The sequence below is a fragment of the Dermacentor albipictus genome, chromosome 5 (genome assembly GCF_038994185.2).
Source record: "Dermacentor albipictus isolate Rhodes 1998 colony chromosome 5, USDA_Dalb.pri_finalv2, whole genome shotgun sequence".
Taxonomy (NCBI): Eukaryota; Metazoa; Arthropoda; class Arachnida; order Ixodida; family Ixodidae; genus Dermacentor; species Dermacentor albipictus.
The window spans coordinates 59,189,649-59,208,377 of record NC_091825.1 but is presented as its reverse complement, the minus strand read 5'-3'; the positions used below and the strand labels follow the sequence as shown (position 1 = coordinate 59,208,377).

The 18,729-nt window shown below is 47.5% G+C and overlaps 1 protein-coding gene across 1 annotated transcript in view; it reads right to left on the bottom strand.

The window, feature by feature from the left end:
- Positions 1–18,729, bottom strand: part of LOC135911200 (endothelin-converting enzyme 1-like) — a 115,414-nt gene that overhangs the window by 14,012 nt on the left and 82,673 nt on the right. The window contains exons 9-11 of the mRNA XM_070538405.1: positions 15,662–15,955; positions 10,965–11,255; positions 1,776–2,072 (exon numbers count right to left, since the gene is read on the bottom strand). Of these exons, the coding sequence (XP_070394506.1) occupies positions 1,776–2,072; positions 10,965–11,255; positions 15,662–15,955 (882 nt within the window). The remainder of the gene's footprint in view (positions 1–1,775; positions 2,073–10,964; positions 11,256–15,661; positions 15,956–18,729) is intronic.

The window sequence follows — 18,729 nt, the reverse complement described above, 5'->3', positions numbered from 1 at the left end:
ACAGACAGACAGACAGACAGACAGACAGACAGACAGACAGACAGACAGACAGACAGACAGACAGACAGACAGACAGACAGACAGACAGAGACAGACAGACTGACAGACAGACATTAGACAGACAGACAGAGACAGACAGAGAGACAGACAGACAGACAGACAGACAGACAGGCAGGCAGGCAGGCAGGCAGGCAGACAGGGACAGACAGACAGACAGACAGACAGACAGACAGACAGACAGACAGACAGACAGACAAGCAGGCAGACAGGGACAGACAGACAGACAGACAGACAGACAGACAGACAGACAGACAGACAGACAGACAGACAGACAGAGACAGACAGACAGACAGACAGAGACAGACAGACTGACAGACAGACATTAGACAGACAGACAGAGACAGGCAGAGAGACAGACAGACAGACAGACAGACAGACAGACAGACAGACAGACAGGCAGGCAGGTAGGCAGACAGGGACAGACAGACAGACAGACAGACAGACAGACAGACAGACAGACAGACAGACAGACAGACAGACAGACAGACAGACAGACAGACAGACAGACAGACAGACAGACAGACAGACAGACAGACAGACAGACAGACAGACAGACAGACAGGCAGAGACAGACAGACAGACAGACAGACAGGCAGACGGACAGACAGACAGACAGACAGGCAGGCAGACAGGGACAGACAGACAGACAGGGACAGACAGACAGAGACAGACAGACAGACAGACAGACAGAGACAGACAGACAGGCAGAGACAGACAGACAGAGACAGACAGACAGACACACAGACAGAAACAGACAGACAGAGACAGACAGACAGACAGACAGAGACAGACAGACAGACAGACAGAGACAGACAGACAGACAGACAGACAGACAGGCAGGCAGGCAGACAGGGACAGACAGACAGACAGACAGACAGACAGACAGACAGACAGACAGACAGACAGACAGACAGACAGACAGACAGACAGACAGACAGACAGACAGACAGACAGACAGAGACAGATAGACAGACAGGCAGACGGACGGACGGACGCCCGAAAAAGAGCCAGATTCGCTTATTACCCTGCAACTGGCTTTTGCACAACACTGACTGGAGCGCTTAAACTAGGTCAAATTGATCACCCAAAAGGCTAACCTCTCTGTTATTGCCGTCCTTTCTTTTTCCCCTTCTTTTATGGCGTGTGTAAACAACATACCAACATAACAACAACATAAATAAACTTGAAAGAATCCAAAAGAAAGCAGTAAGGTTTATATATAACACTTACGGACGAGCATCAGTCAGTGACCTCCTCAGAAAAAGTGGTTTACCCTCTATTCCTAACAGAAATCGCATATGTCGCTTAAAGTTTTTCTATCAAATAATTAATAATAATTTCAAAGTTGACACCTCCAATATCCTTATCTATTCCTCGGGGCACCAAACTAGAAATCGCCATTCGCTTTCTATAACACGATTAAATCCGCGAGTTAATTGTTTTAAATATTCCTTTTTTCCAAGGACCATCACTGATTGGAATAACCTCACAAATGATGTTGTCAGACAGACATCATTACATTCATTTCAAGAGCATTTGAATTGATTGTTATTAATTGACCTTGTCGCTGTATTCTCTTGTTGAATTTCTATGTGCAATTTTGCTCTCTTTGTGTCTGTAATTCTGTATCTTAACACAATGTTTTCCACCTGCTATGATCTTGTGTACAAGATCGCAGTATTCATAAATAAATAAATAAATAACAGTGACCTCACCTGGCTTCCCATGCCAGCGTAATTGAGAGCCCGCGCCGCGTCTTCGTCGTACAGAGGGTACGAGAAGGCGTAGGGCAGCAAGAGGAAGTCCTTGCCCACGTTTGCGTGGAAGACGAGCGCCTGGATGGACTCCGCCACGGCCGCTCTCTGCGGAGATCGCGACACGACGCGGGCGGCGGCCGCGGCAAGGCGCCAGTTGGTGACCAGCGAGTCACCCATCGCCACTGGTTGGCCTGACCAAACGCCACCACTGGCCACCGAGCCGACCCCAGACTCGGGACTTGTTCTGTCTACGGCCTGCGTCGAGCGCGCATTCGTTCGCGTTAGCCACACGCGCTCCGGGCCATTGGCCCTCAGTGTTTACGCACGACAAAAACAACCGCAAGAACATGCAAAACAAGAACAACGATGGCGAAGACGACGAGAAACAAAGTTCAGGATGTTTTCTTTTTTATTCTCTTGTTTTTTTGTGTGATTTTGCAACATGCCGCTGAAATAAACTGGTTAAGGGTGGAAAAACGCAGTGAGAAATTTGTCTTCCAACCTGAAAATAGCACGCGGCTAAATTCATACAAAGCCTCAATAAACTTAAAGTCTGTCGAGAAGCCACAACTCTACTACTGACGTTCGGGCATACATTGGAGCACCGTGACATTTCGGCTGGATGACATTTACTTTATGCCTCTTTTTCTGAACTTCGTCGATTTTTGCAGAACCTAATTGCTTGACCAAAGTTCGGGTCTACCTTTGCCACGAATTCACCAATTAGCCCTGTCTTGCGTTAGCTGATTCCAACATGCACTTGCAAATTTCCTAATTTCATTTCGCGACCTAACTTTCTGTTCTCCTCATCTGCGCTTCCCTTCCCTTGTCACCCATTCTGTAACCCTAATGGTCCACCGGGTATTTGTCCTACGCAGTACGTGGTCTACAGGGCTCCATTTCTAAGAAGAAGCGTTTTTTAGCCCTCTTCCTTTGAATTTCCCTACTGTTGCTGATGCCGCTGTTGCGGCGTGCAAAGCAGAGCCACATTAAAGCCCGCCATAGGGTCTAGGAAACACCACGGAAGCGGTCACTCGTCAACTCAACCTATCTGTGCCCGCCGTGGTAGTTTTACGGTTATGGCATTATTCAATGTCGCAGGTTTGATCCTGACTGCGGCGTCCACACTTCGACAGGGGCGAAATAAAAAAAAAATTCTCGTGGAGTTAAACTTAGGAACACGTTAAAGCACACCATGTAAAAACACATCGAGGTAGAAGAAAGGCAAGAGCCGAGGCTGTGCTCCGTTAATTCGGCAGGGAGAAAAACGCGTGCTTTGACGATGCAGCCGAATATCCGAATGGCCAAAAATACACAACCGTAGTCATATACGCAGAGTCCAAAATCAGAACCACATGCAGTGTATACATCAAACACTCAGAAATAGAGGAGGAATTAGCGATTGCGCTGGCCCTCACAGAACAGGAATGCGAAGTCGTACTAAGTGACTCGCAAACGGCAGTAAAGAATTACGCCAAAGGTCGAGTTTCCAAGGAAGCCCTGTCCATTCTGGCCAAAGCGGGCAGATCCAACACCGCGAGCTCGAGGATCATATGGTTCCCCACGCACGTCACCAGGGAAGGCGACGCGCTCCCCAACCTAAACGAGACGGCGCACCGGACGGCGCGAGACATGACCCGCCGCACCGAACAGGGCAGCGCCTCTCGCACGACAGGGAACGCTTCTCGAGCAGAACGGGGCAGGCTCACCAGATAGAACGACATAACCAGTGCATATTCGAACGCCAGAAGGATATACCCACTGCCGAGTCCGAAATTGAACAGGAGGCAGGCCGTCGCCTGGAGGCAACTCCAGACGAACACCTTCCCTAATCCATTCCATCTGAAACGTATCTTCCCAGATAAGCATCAGGACGACACGTGCAATTTGTGCCAGGGAGGACCAGCAACACTTAAACATATGCTGTGGAAGTGCAATGTAGTTATAGGAGGGATGGCAGTTACTCCGGAGACCCTGTCGTCGAGGTGGGCCTCCGCTCTGCGCAGCTCAGACCTCGGAATCAAGATGGGGGGAGTCCGGCAAGCCCTTGAGGGGGCGTTGAGGGAGGGCCTTGACGTTCCCCCGTGGGAGACCTGAGCCCTGGTCGCGTTAAACCTTGCCGGACGCACAAGAAGGTTGTATCCATCCATCCATGGTGTCAAAATTAATCTGTAGTCCACCACTACGGCGTGCCTCATAATTCGATTGTGTATAAAGCTTAATAGTTCTGCCACGATCGGATGAGCCGTGTGAGTGAATGAATATGCTGAACCCTCTGATGCGTCATGAAATGTCGCTGACAAAAACGCCTCAAGCAAACACCTCTCTCTTTGTGCTTTGTGTACTAGGCAGAGAAGCAGCAGTGGTGCACTCAAGGTAATGTTTAACAACTCACCACTCTCGTGTTGGACTAAACATTGATGAGATTAAAGATTCGCCGTCAACGTCACAGCTAACTATTGTCGATCGAAGCAAATAACACAGAAAGCTTCTTTTACATCGCTTTCCACAATGCGTAAGATCTGCATAATTTTTATCTTAATGTCAACTGGAATATCGCCTATCGCCGTTTGTTCACTGGTATATACACCGCTAATTTCCTCTCTCTTAATGTTACCACTAACATTTTTTGTTCCATCGCTCTTTGAGAACCTTCAGGACTTGGGAGTAGGCGTACGCACCTACAATTACATTAGGGACTTCTTGTCAGACCGAGAAGCAAAAATCCAGATTGGAGAATGCCAATCGGATGACATTAAATTAGGCAGCAAAGGGACCCCACAGGGCTCTGTGCTCTCGCCGTTTCTTTTCAATGTGGCCATGATCAAACTCCCTGAAAGACTGGAGGCTATTGAAGGACTAAATCACAGCATATACACTGATGACATTACGTTGTGGATAGCTAGGGGCAGCGATGCCCAAATAGAGGAAACCCTCCAAAGGGCTATCCAGGCAGATGAAGGTTATGTCGGACCTAGGGGACTTAAATGTTCACCGCAAAAATCGGAACTGCTTCTATACCAGCCGAAAGGCAGGGCCAGTAAGGAGGAACCGCAAATCTCTCTCACAGCTGGGGGGATCCCCATTCCAAAAGTGGACAAAATCAGAGTTCTGGGACTTTTTATTCAGGCCAACGGTTTTAATGGCGAAACAATAAGGAGACTAGACGGCTGCGCACTGCAGACCATGAGGCTGATCCGCAGGATCGCCAACAGGCGGTCCGGGATGAGAGAAGCGAATCTAGTTAGGCTAGTCCAGGCCTTTGTGATAGGTAGAATAGCTTATGTTGCTCCCTTCCTCAGTTTTAGGTCATTCGAGAAGAAGAAGATTGATGGCATCATACGTAAAAGTATAAAACAGGCGCTGGGGCTTCCCATCCGCACTGCAAATGACAAGCTTTTAGCTCTAGGGCTCCACAACACGCTTGAGGAGATTATTGAAGCAGTGAGGATCTCGCAGTATGAGAGACTTGCGGGAAGCCCTACGGGCAGGAAAATCCTAGCTAGGCTAGGCATAAACTATGAGGGGCAGGAAGGCATCAAAGTAGACCTGCCGCGAAGCGTGCGGAACCGACTAATAATCCCACCACTACCTCAAAACATGCACCCAATCCATCACAAGGAACGCAGACAGAAACGGGCCGAGGCTCTTGAGAAGCGTTTCAAAAACTCGAAGGACGTGCTCTACGTTGATGCTGCAGACTATGGCAACGGCCGCATGGCCCTAGCTGTAGCGAGCGCTGAAATTGGATTGATAGCCAGTGGCACAGTTCCAACGGATTGCTCTCAAATTGGAGAAGAATCTGCCATAGCACTTGCAATTGCAAGTACTTCAGCCAAAATTATAGTCAGCGACTATAAGGTTGCGGTGATGAACTTTGCCAGAGGCAGAATTTCTCCCGAGGCGAACAGAATCCTGCAGACCTGCAGAGCTACAGGAAAATTGAAATAATCTGGGCACCTGCGCACGCCTCCCTCGCTGGGAATGAGGTGGCCCACGAATTAGCTCGAGGACTCACATTCCGAGCTGGTGGGCTAGCCGAAGGCTTCACGGGGCGAGACCGCTTAGTGTGCTACAGAGAGATCACACAACACTACAGACTAGGGCGGGTTAAATATCCTCCGGCTGATGCATCCTTAAACAAGAGCCAGGCCTCCACTTGGCGCCGCCTGCAAACCAACTCGTTTCCAAGCCCGGTGTCGTGCAGCCTCTACTACCCGGGTCAGTACTCTAGCCAGTGTAAGCTATGTAAAGCCAGGGCTAATCTTAATCACATTCTGTGGGAATGCCCACAGGCTCCCTCTGAGGGAAGAATAACGTCTTTAGAACAATGGGAGACCTTATTACTCAGCTCCGATCCGGAGATTCAACTGAAGACCGTCCAACTGGCCGAAATCGCCGCTAGGGTCCAAGGACTCCTGGCCGTCGTCTAGGTGGGAAGACTTAAAACCTTCCCTACATCTGGTGGACAAATAAAGTTTTACAATCCAATCCATCGCTCTTGGCGCGGTGCATAACTTGTTCTCGAGCTTCATTGTTGAAGAGAACAGGAAAATTGTCATTCACTCGAATGTAGCACGAAGCTGCAAATAAAGCCCATACGGGTTTCTTAGAAAGAACGCTTCGCACTTGAGGAAAAATTCGCCCTGGTCCAGGATTTCAACTCGGGACCAACCCTTTTCCGCGGTGGTCACTCTACCATCTGAGCTAACCAGAAGGCTAGCAGACCGCAGTGCGACAAAAGATTAATCCACCACTCGAAGCACCGGGTCACGGAGCTTCTTTGTTAACCTCCAACTTTTCTTATCAGCGACAGTGATAAGCTTCCATCCATGACTTGGTAATGCGTGCCGTATGCACATCAATTCATTTGGTTAAAGCAAGTTGGCGGGCTAGTTGGTTAGAATCCATGGTAGAGTGCATAGGAGCGACTGAGCGAGGACGTAGAAAGAATTCTGTGTCTGTGTATCTGTTTCTTTCTACGTTCTCGTTCAGTCGCGCTTATAAACTCTACCTTGAATTCATTTGTATTATTCTCTAAAATTCCTTCTCATGTTCAGGCTATCCTGTGACTAATTGACCAAGATAAGCATACTCCTGTACAAACTCTAGACGCCAACTGCTGATCATGAATTCTGGTTTGCTTGCCACGTGCAACTGAACATTACTTTTGCCTTCTGCATACTGAACTTCAACCCTACTCTTATGCTTTCTCACTTAAGGTCTAAAATAATTTGTTGCTATTCGTCCCCGCATATGATCGAGAACCTTAACCGTGAAAGAGTAATAGTAGGGCTGAAGAATATTATGCAAAAGACAAATACCAGGTAAGAGAACACGAATTCATGATCGCCACTGAGCTTCTAGAGTCTGTGCAGGAGTGCAGCAATAGGCAAATATAAAACTAATGCGTAACACAATAAAATAGAGAGACCCAGTCGACACGCTCTAAACCCGCCGTCCCACATCAGTGAACGCTGCGCCACTGACCGACACGGCTCAGTTCACGCTAATCAAAGAACCTCTTGATTTAAAACCCCTTAAAAATTCTTTAGCGATTACAGCTCACCCGAACTCACCAAGAAATTAATGTGTTTTTACTTAACATTGCTGTTGTGCTATATAGAAGTGTTTCTGTGAAGGGTTATACATGTTGTCACATAAATTCCATTCATTCTTTCCGGTATAGGACACATGGGGCAATATAATCTCATTGTATTGACACGTGTACTTGTTTATCCTTCTTCTGGGGACTGCATTTCACCCGCTAGCAATTTAAAGTTATCGCTCAGCGCAAGACGCGCCTGCCTGATTTGGAACTTGCTCGAATGCCATCACTCATTCTATAAGTTCTCTATGTTCCCGCCAAACTTCAGGTACTCCGATTGCATGCGCGACGCGAATAATGTTGTAGTTTCTAGAAGTTAAGCGAGTAACCATCGATTACAGGGGAATCTGCGACAAGACATGTATAAAAGCCGACGAACTTGACCCGCATATCAGATATCGACGAGTATGCTCACTGCTATCATTGTTCTAATTGTTACTTGTTTTTCTGGGCACAGGTTCGCCCAATAAGCAGCTAGTTCCATGACTTGCCTTCTATTGCTGAGGTTGTTCATCGCGACTGCAACGCGCATTCACTCGGCTCTACTAATTTATAATCGCCTACAGCTCATGACTGGGTGATGTTCGCAATAACGTACAGTCGTACACCTTTACGGCGAAGCGCTTGAAGCCTCCGATATCCTTCGTTATACACGTCACTTCATTGTGAATGTCGGGCTCCGCACCGCTCACAACATAACTGGACTGTAATTATTCCTTCGTTATAGAGGTCATTTCTTTGTAGAGACGCTAGATTGTAGATGGACGCTGCTCGGACCACTGAGGAAGCGAGAAATGGAAAATGTATGGGAGTAGTAAACTATTTTCTTCAGCGAGTTAGATCATAACAAAGAAGGATAAAACAGTTGAGAAGAATAAACGAGGATGAGACGACTACGCGGGACTGGCACTGTCCTGTGTCCTCTCCTCATCCGTGTTTATTCCTCGCCATATTTTATACCTCATCGCTATTTGAATAGCATTGTTACATTTTACGCCCCTGGAACTGAGTTCTGAGCGTTCACCTAGTGGAGGCCTGCGCAATATTATTTTTCATTACCAAGCGCTCTTTACCGACAACTTAGGTGCTTGTAAAGGATCTTTCTGCTTAGTGTTTTTTATGTCCTGATCGTACAGCAGCCATCTTGTTTGAATGGCTGCCAACGGTAATCGTTAAGAAGCGATTCGATGAATGATAGATGCTCTAGTGTATGATTACCGACTAACTAGAACACCTGAGGTTCATCAAACGGGGAGTAAACAAAATAATAATTAAGCTACATAGTAATATCCTTAGTACATCTTAACACTTTTGCAACAGCAAAGCCATAACTTAAACCACAAATTAGGGCTGGACAATTACGTAGAGACACAAAAACGAGAGACGGTGGCTTAGAGCACCTCCTTGAAGTTTTCGCAAAAGCTTGACGAGCATGACCTCCGATTCCGAGAGCACGTAGCCGTGAATGAATTGTTTATTGATTAAAAAAAAACGTCAAACTCCAATTTTTCATAAAGTAAGGAATTAACACACTGCAAAGTTTGAGAACTCTTTATGCTCCGAACAGGCCACTTGACAATAAAAAATAGCTCGTAATTTATGACGTCACACATAATGTTCCGGCGCTCAGGTTTGAATAAAGGCTTCAAGAAAGTTTAGTTTTACCTTCCTTTTTTGGCTTTGATGGAAAATTTTACGGCGAATGACTGAACATATGATGAAGGAACACGAGTTGAGGCATGGGAAGAAGCTAAACGTATTTACTTATTCACGATCATAGGAACACCCACGCATAAGGTTGATAACATCTGTTCTCCAGGCTTTATGCCTAATTTTTTCCACGGTGTGCTCCCTATGGCAGTCTGGTTCCAGCATTTGCTCGGTCCAGCCAAGCAAAGGAAAAAAAAAAACAGCGTGCCTTGGAATGAGCTGCACTTAGAGCTACTTGTTAGTTGAACGTCTCTCCATCCACTCGTTTCCTTGTTTAGCGCGTTTTTTTCCTGGGAATTCTTATAATGCACTCAAGTTTGAAATTAGCTCTGAAAGGGTTTTTTAATGAAGTCACTAGCTGATTTGCCGTTGCTTCTTACTGGCCCCTTAACATGGATTACACATTCGATTCATTATCCTTTTTTCTATTGGTATCCACTGAAAACAAGCCCACCACAGCCTGTCGCTCAGCACAAAGTAGCACCGGAAGCAGACAAACCATCCATTGCACCGTACACCATATTTACAAATCGTACACTATAATTTCACATGAAACCCCAGCGTCGCCAGTCCCGGCTGCTATGGATGCGAAGGAAAAGAGACGCCATCCTTACCGAACGACAAACGACGCTTCATCACGCATCTGAACGTTATGCGCCGATCATTCGGAAGCTCATGCTCACACATGTTCGTGCTTCATGGATCTAAGTCGCAAACATTTGCCGTCATATATGGAACATGCGCACTTTATGGCATTTCCCCAGTCTTGATGTCTTGTCCGCGCCTTCAACTCGGCGGAGGCAGATGAGGCTGCCATTGCCTTCACTGCTGTGATCGGATTTACCATCATTATCAGCGACTCAAAGATCACCATATCCGACAATGCACCTTAAATCAAGGCACCAACCACGCTGCCAATACTGCGTCCCTCATCTTCCACCAAACAACAAGATAGTGAAGAACCCAACCCAACTGAATTTATATGGGTCCCGGCTCACGCAGGGAAACCGGGAAACGACGTAGCCCCTAAATGTGCTACAGGATTCGTCAGCCGAGCGGTGGGTTCCGCATCTGACCCGAGGGACCTCGTCAGCGAGCTACTGATTACATACCGGCACTGCACAACGCTTCCACAGACGGACAAATCCCCCACGCCCTCCCAAGCTCACCAAGGAATAAGAAATCAACTAGCGCCGACTCCAAACGCACTCCTTTCACAACCCACAAATATACACACACTTTTACCCTCAGTTGATAGACCTACACTGCTCACTATTAACGTCCACAGCCTCATGAGACCAAATTCTCTGGGACTGTATATAAGAACTCCACCGCCCCGACCAGATCTCCTTGCTGCTCACTCACCTGAAGCATGGGAAGCAATATTCCGGCACCCGAGCTTGGAAGTTCAACTTCGGGCCATCGAAAGAACTACATTGACGAAATAAAGTTGCTTGCTCCTCCTCCTGTCTTTCCTCCGCCACTCATTAGGCTGAGCTTTCTGGCGCTACTATCAACTTTGGAAAGCTTCAGCGCGCGATGCTTCTAAATGGTTTACATATAGACGTCATCGTGGTCGCTATATTGCTGTGCTAGAAAATCGAGAAGCCACGCGTACAAGAAGCGCGACAACACGAAAAGCGCATCTTGCTCCGAACGACAAAACGGCAACAGTGAAATCAATACTATGAAGAACGGTCACCGTTAAAATACAAAGCACTGTGCTCATGTTAGTATGCTGCACTAATATCATCGTGACTGTCATGCCCGGGTCCTGGCACAGTGGAAAGCTACATCCACGACGTTACGGGAACATTATCGACACTTGCCGAGAAGGCGACAGCAGTCGAGTTCCAGTCGGCGACGACCGTGACGTTGCTGTCCCGATGGGGCCACCTGGCGAGCAGCCTGTAGAACTCGCCGCGCACCGCCCTGACCAGAGCGTCCGCGTCCTCACGGGCGCCCGCGTGGCTCACCTCGGCGCTGTAGCCGGCGAACAGCTCGAAGCCGGTGAGGAGGTACGTGTGCGCCAGGCAGAAGACGCCGTGCAAGACGCGCGCGTGCTGCTCGCTCTCGTAGAAGCTGTTGATGAGGCGCTGGCTGGCGAACAGCGCTGCCACCTGTACGGGCGTTGAGTTTCGAGGCTAGAGCTGCTTAACAGCATATTTGAGTGATTGATTGATTGATTTACTTAGTGATTTGTTTAATGGTTGGCTTTCGTGATTTGACGTCCCGAAACAGCACAGCGGCTACCAGAAATGCCCCATTTGACGCATTCATATTAATTTTCCCCACCTGCTGTTCCCGAGCATGTCAGGACATATAAATACAGGAGTGTTTCATCGTTTTGCATTCATCGGAACGCAGCTAACATTGCCGGGCACCGAACAAGCAATCTCGTGCTCAGCATCAGAACTCCATAGCCGGTGGTCCATAGCCCTAGGCCGCCACCTCATGAAAGGAAGTGCGAACAATGATAGTATATAAGTTTTGGGTTGTGAAGTCATTCGTCATTAACTGCATAGACTTGGGGAGGAGCGCTAAACGACGGCGAACGAAAGGCAAACAAAGGGAGCAAACTAACAACCAATTTTTATTTGAAGGCAGTCCAATGAATTTGTCTATAGACGATGCGCAAGTAAAAAAAAAAAAACTATGCACTGCGACGCGAAGTAGTCAGCGCAGGTAGCAGCCCGAACGCACAACCAAGTTCAGTGCTCCTCCAAAAGTTTAAATGTACCAACAAGCTCAATTTACAACTCTTGTACGCAAACTGGCACATATGAAAATACATGTAAATAATTAGGTCTAATGAATCACTTTTCTCATTCATCCACTACTCTTGTTTACTCGGTAACCAGAACAGTAATTCATTTACGTTTTTCAGTAAGCAGTTATATGTAAGCAGCTACTTTGCTTACGCATTAAGCCGTAACACGTGACGTAGCTTTGAGCACTTAATTCTGCAGCAGTTCAGACAGGCTATTCGATGCACTCAGACTTTGTTCCCTCATCTTAATGTTTCACCACCTGTTGGCTGATGAGTTGAGCCTGTGTTGCTATGGCTCGATAACGATTGCCACTTTGGACGTTGATGCCTGTAAATCGCTTACGCACAATATTTGCAGCTTTCCATTGGCCCTACCTACAGCACCTCCTCCCAGCCTCTACAAGATATTGAGCGTTGCGCCTCATAGGGAACCTGGACACGACATGGCAACATTAAGTAACAACGACATTGTGCGGAAGTTGTATATTTTGCGTTCCACCGACACCATTCGGGGATAGAACCATGGAACAAGGGTCTGAGTGCGCTTGTCGGTACTTCAATTGGTTCATGAACGATGCATTTTGTACGCAGAAGCAAGAACATGTTGCAGCATATCGCAGACAAGAAAAACTCAATTATACATGCCAAGATCCCCACACGGTATGATATTGTTGCACTGTTCATTGAAGCGCAGTTTGTAGTGGGCGAATTTGATGCTCAGAAAATTAAGGGTAACTCTTTTAGACAAAAGGCAAGGAGTGTTAACAGCAGCCTTTTTTGAGAACCGACGGCGTCTCCTCACAAAACACGTTTCACTTTGGCACAGATGATCAAGAAATTTGCGGCGACTTCACATTGGACGAGGGACCCTGGTGGTTTCACGTCCACGTTTACCAGAAACACCCGCTGTCTCACCGTGGGCGAGGCGCTGCCGGCGCTCTTCTAACGGCGATGACATGAGATGCTTGGAATGGTACCTCACAAGAGGGCTCGCAGCTTACATGTGGAGTGCTTTATGGGGCTATGTCAACAGGGTCGTCGGCTAGAGACTTAAGTGTAGGACACATATTTGCTTCTGTGGCCCAATAAGTAGCAATACCTCCGAAATCGCGTTCCCCGTAACTTTTATTCGTAGGAAGTGTTCTTCTATGCGCTTCCCCGCACGGATTTAATTTGTTCGCAATAGTACAGCCGGCATCAAATGTATGCGACCCACAGGATGTGAGAAAATGGCCAATATTTCCTCAGCCTGAAAACTAAGCCACGCATTCACATTTTCAACCCGTACTAATATGCACACGAAAGAGTAGTACTGCGAAGTTTATTGGCTATCGTCACAAAGTGCTTGAAACCTAACCCTTTCACAAGATTCCGTGGTCCACAAACATATAAGACTCTACAGTCAAGTTAATATATAATCTGAGCACACCATACGCGCTTTCTTTACTTTTTCTGCGGAGGGCAACAGATATTCCTCATTGGGGCTGCCAATGCAGTCAGCCTCATGCAGCTTCCTTCTAAAGCATTCAGTATTTGCTCCACACAACCTGCAATTGCTAAATTTGCCGTATTTCCTTCATTCTAGGTTTGTCTGAATGCTAAGCGGACTCCAAAATCGGGAGTTTTAGAAAGAATAACTTCTTTAAAGGCAAGCAAAATGTGAGAAATAGTTTTCCGCGGTGAAAGAAACGCGCATTTTAGCACAGTTTCTTGGCTGTGATCACCAGTATGTGCAATGTTTTCGCGCTTTCTTTTTTCCTCGACGTCGCTGGCTTCTTTATCACCAAGTTCTCACTACAGGCAACCGTTTTCATTTCCGTCTAGGGTGCCCGAGACGGTACACTTTCGTAATGCCAGCATTATATATGCTCGCCGTAAATTAGAGCCCCTGCTACAGCAGTCCGGTTCACTATCAGTGAAGTATGTAATGTTAGGGTTGGCGTCTGACACCACGCGTTGAGAGAAATTTCAACCGACCATCTCACCCTGCCTCGTCGAAATGAGACGTGACTTCGCCTGCTAATTTGAGCGTCCTGATCCCCATGCTCAAAGAGCTTTCTGTCACCCGACCTTTTACCAGGCCTCGTCGAAATGAAGCGTGACTTTCTAATTCGCCATGACCGTTTCGAGTGTCTACCTGTCTGCCGGAAGCCCCGCAGTGTACAGGCCTCTTTTGTGTGTGTGTGTGTGCGAGGTGGCAGAGGCCCTTTCCTCGAATTGGACCTAGAAGAGAACTTCCACGAAACTGGAACGCGTAGAAGAAGTGGCAGGCGTCTACAATTCCAGGAGGCGGGACGACTTCTTCATTTCAGCAGGCTCGGTATAACCAGAGCAGGAGGGGCCCTCTTTCTGTGCCGGTCACGTTACATCGACGGAAGCAAGATCCAGCCCACGATTGTAGAGAGCCTATTTAAGGGTTTCCGAAATGTACTTTTAATCACTTCATGCTCTTCTTATTTTCTTTCATCTACCTTTGAATAAACCGTGCAAGTTTAGCACTAGAAATCGTCTCGCCCTTGCTTGGTCGCCATGGTCTACCGCATGCCTGCAGCCCGCCGACAACGCCACGCTACCCAATAAGTAACTTCGGTCGAGTTTCAATAGGCAGCCGCCACTACAACTCGGTAGCAGTACGATACGCTACCCTGGAGTACGCAACAGCAGGCATGTCGACGGCATTTAGACTAGCACCTGAACTTGTTCTGAGAAACGCCTGCAGCATTTCAAGCCTCCTTCGTGTTGGCCTGTAGGCTATCCGACATTACGGCAGCCTCGCAAAGACACCAGCAACATTTATTTTCTCCTCGTGGAGAGTATCTTTTATCGGTGGACAATATTCGCCGGCTGCAGCCAAACCAAATCTTCGTATTTAAGCCCGACTGCTGCTTCCTTATACATTATTTTGTTGAAATATGTGTCTGTCTGTATTCGAGCTAATACGTTAGCTTAGATGTCGCAGGATTTTAAAACATGCCCCTTAAACTACGAAAAATTTAGAAATTTACGTCAAACCTCTGGATAAAAACGAATTACGTAGATGGATCTGCACTGCACTTAAGGTAATTGAGAAACACTATCCGTACCTTTTTACTATAACTCTCCCCTGCTATTCCTAATGCCTATGCCATATTCCCCCACTGCCTTGTCTCCAGTCGGCTTCTTGCCTACCTTGGCATTGAAGTCGTCCATCAGTAAAGTGTATTTTGTTTTCACTTTACCCATCGCCGATTCCACGTCTTCATAGAAGCTTTCGACTTCCAGGTCATCATGACGGATGTAGGGGCTTAGACCTGTACAACCTTCATTTTGTACCTCTTATTAAGTTTCACAACAAGGCCTGCCACCCTGTCATTAACGCTATAGAGTTCCTGTATGTTACCAACTGTATTCTTATTAATCAGGAATCCGACTCCTAGTTCTTGTCTCTCCGCTAAGCCCCGGTAGCACAGGACGTGCCCGCTTTTTAGCACTGTATATGCTTCTTTTGGCCTCCACACTTCACTGAGCCTTATTATGTCCCATTTACTGCCCTCTAATTCCTCCAATAGCACTGATAACGTTCTAGCATTAAACGTTGTCAGGTTCATATTCCAGTGGCGGCCTGTCGTTTTTAAACGTACTCTGAAAAATGGCTGCCTATACATTCGAGTAAATACGTAAAGCCGCTGTAGATGTGTGTTTAATGTTCGTGTTAAGTCTGATGGCGGCATCAACCCAAATACTTGTCCTGTTGCTCTTATATGCATGGAGCGATACCTGCACGATGCACCAGGAGACGAACATGTGCGTCTCCGCTTCGCCATTCGACTCCCAGATCTCGATCAAGGTGCGCACGAAGTCGCTGTTGTCGTTGCGAAGCAGGACGTCGTGTGCCGCGGGGACTCCGTAAGAAGACAGGGCGTCTCGCCAGCGGGTCGCCAGCGCCGGCCGGCCCTTGAAGATTGTGCTGTTCTCCAGTGCAGTGGTCCGCGCAGTCCGGTCGCCCACGATGCTGGCCAGGGGATCCAGAAACTCGGAGTCCACGCGATTGGCGACCTCATAGGCTGCGCTCTGCATTCCCCGGTGGTTTGCACGCAGTGAAGAGGGGTACAGTGTGCATACCGAACTGTCTAGCCAAGTAAGTACAACTGATGAACTCAAAGGACAAACGAACACCAAATATGCGCCAATGAACGAGCCCAAGTCTGTAGATACATGTCTGAACTCATCGGATTGGATAAAAGTGCGAAGACAATTCAACCTCTTGTTGAATTCCATCAAAGGCAACGTCAACCTACGCGTGTTGGGGGTGAGAACGTGGCGGAGTGCTGTGCACTGTGCACACAAATTTATCGCGCTCCCCCTCGTGTAGCTAGGGCCAGTGGGAGAAGCGTTCACTCTTTCTTCACTCTTGTTTGTACAATTTATTTCGTAATATAGCGTATCCCCATACGTGGCTGGTATTGGTCAATTGCTCATATCAGTCAAGAAGGGTGTTTGAATCAACGTGCTTCTTCTCAGTGTTACCGTATATAACTATTGACATAGTTTAATAAACAGGCTGATGTAAGCCAAAATCTGCTTTCATCTTTCGATAATAATTAGGTACTTACGGAAGAAGCCGACGATCGTCTTCTCACGTTCCGCCTCGACCACGCCCGCAGGATCTGAACTTTGGCCATCCTGCTTATCGGCTTCCTAGCCGTAGACTAGTTTAGAATGCTCAATTAGCATCGAACTACGCAAGACTTGTCAGATAATACGCACGATTGCCAGCGCGTGCTCACTCGTGGCCCCTCCGGGTGAACGCCTTGGCAGATTTGGCTTCACAATGAGCTTCAAAATCGGCATGTAGAAAATGGCTACTATCCGTCGGTCAAGCTGGTGGAGTTACCCTCCAGTCCTCACCAAGTAGCTAAGCCAAACAGGTGCAAAGGAGAGCAACCGCACACTCTAACCCTGTCGTGCATAAAGCAAACCCTGAGCTTTCACGTAGCTGTGGTTTGCTACGTAGCGTAAACACCGGGGGCGCCGAGCGGTACAGGGACGAGTCCAATGGCTCATCGCACTGTGGCTCACTGAGGGCAACCGTGTTTCGCGCATTGTAGGCGATAAATCGGAAACAGCAGCGTCTACGTGAACGTCCAAACTCGAATTTGAACTTCTCGCCACGGTGACCTTCACTAGGAGGAGCGTTGTGGGCATGCCCGCTCCACCGTAGCCTTCGCAGTGCGAGGGACATATAATGCAAAACTAATTCAATAAGCTTGAATTCCAATCTCCTGACGTTAGATTTACGTATACGCTGACGCAAACATCGGGCGTTGATCCGCAGCGGAAGAACCCAATAAAACGCTCTCCTCGTTTATAGGAGGTCAATTTTGCTTGATTTCAAAACGACTAACATAGCCTACATTGAGCGCTTTTTGTTATCTAATTGGCTGTCACGATGCGAGAAGCACTCTCAAGTGGAGAGAATGTCGTTGGGCCCGAGCCAGCACATTGAAACTAGATAACCGGACGAAGACGGTAGTGGCGGCCTCTGCGATTGGTCCACTTCCCCTTAGGGAGCTTGCAGTGGCTTCCCTAAAATCGAGGCGGCGTGCAACGGAAGGTAAAGAATGCCGGTAAACCGGATCCTCAGCAAAGAATAGTTGGCAGAGCGATGTCGTACACGTGCCGAGAGGGATCGATAACGTTACACGGTCACGCAAGAAATTTTGTTATGCGCAAATAAACCCATGCTCTCCGCCAGGTACGAGTATCTTGTCACAGAGCGATCGGCGGTAGCCATCTTCTATTCCTTTAGGAAGGAGGCAGCCTGCGGCTATGCAGAAAAAAATGAAGATTGTTCGGCATATAAATGCATCTTTGACGCCTACACGTCACTTTGAGGCAATGAGTTTTTGCAGTTTTGTGACGTCAAATGAAAGACAGGTGGTATGGGTGCAGCCTGAAACCTTTTCACCGATAGCTGAGGGTTAGGGCGAAAAGGCGTCGAATCAGAAATAATTATTTTTCTTTTGTTCAGTCCAATCACGCATAATCAGTGGGTACAGGTCATATCAGATTGCGAGCTATCGCGCTTTTCATGACGTCGCGTGACAGACAGGCGACGTGTGGGTGGTCCAACAGAGCTTTTGACCAATCGTGGAGGGCTGATTGCTGAATTGGAATAGAACGTTTGAATTAGTTTGACTGTATAGCGCCCCTAGTCATTCACTGAATAATGTGCAAAGCAGTGCGTTTGATTGCCATAACTCCGCTTCTGCTGAACGCATTAAAGAATACTTTGCAGCAAAGTATTTCGGAACCAGTGTAATTTATACTTAAGGGGGAAACGGACGCTCATCAAAAAGATTGAAAGAAAAGAAATCAAGACGTTTCGGCTGCCATACGGGGGCCTTGTTCACAATCACAATAGACATTCACAACAGAGATTGTGAACAAGTGCCCCGTATGGGAGTCGAAAAGTATTTGTTTTCTTTCTTTTAATGTTCTTGGTCGGCGTACGTTTTACCCTTGACCATGAGCAATTCCGACCAGACGAGTTTTCGTTGAACTCTTCATTTCAGTGTAATTTAACTTCACATGCATTTCTCAACTTCGATAAAAAGTGATTCAGGGCCCCTTTAAGTGTTTTGACTGCACTACCTTCAGGTTCAGCCAAGATTTTGGACAGCACACGTCCACGGGAATGGCTTGAGATTGCCCTACCTTCGCGACCAGCCCACATGTCGACATCCCACTTTCCGGGATCTGCCCACGGGACAGGCTAGAAATGCATATATACCCGGTCCGGAAAAGTAGCGATAACCCAGTAAGAGATTGTCTTCAATAAAAAG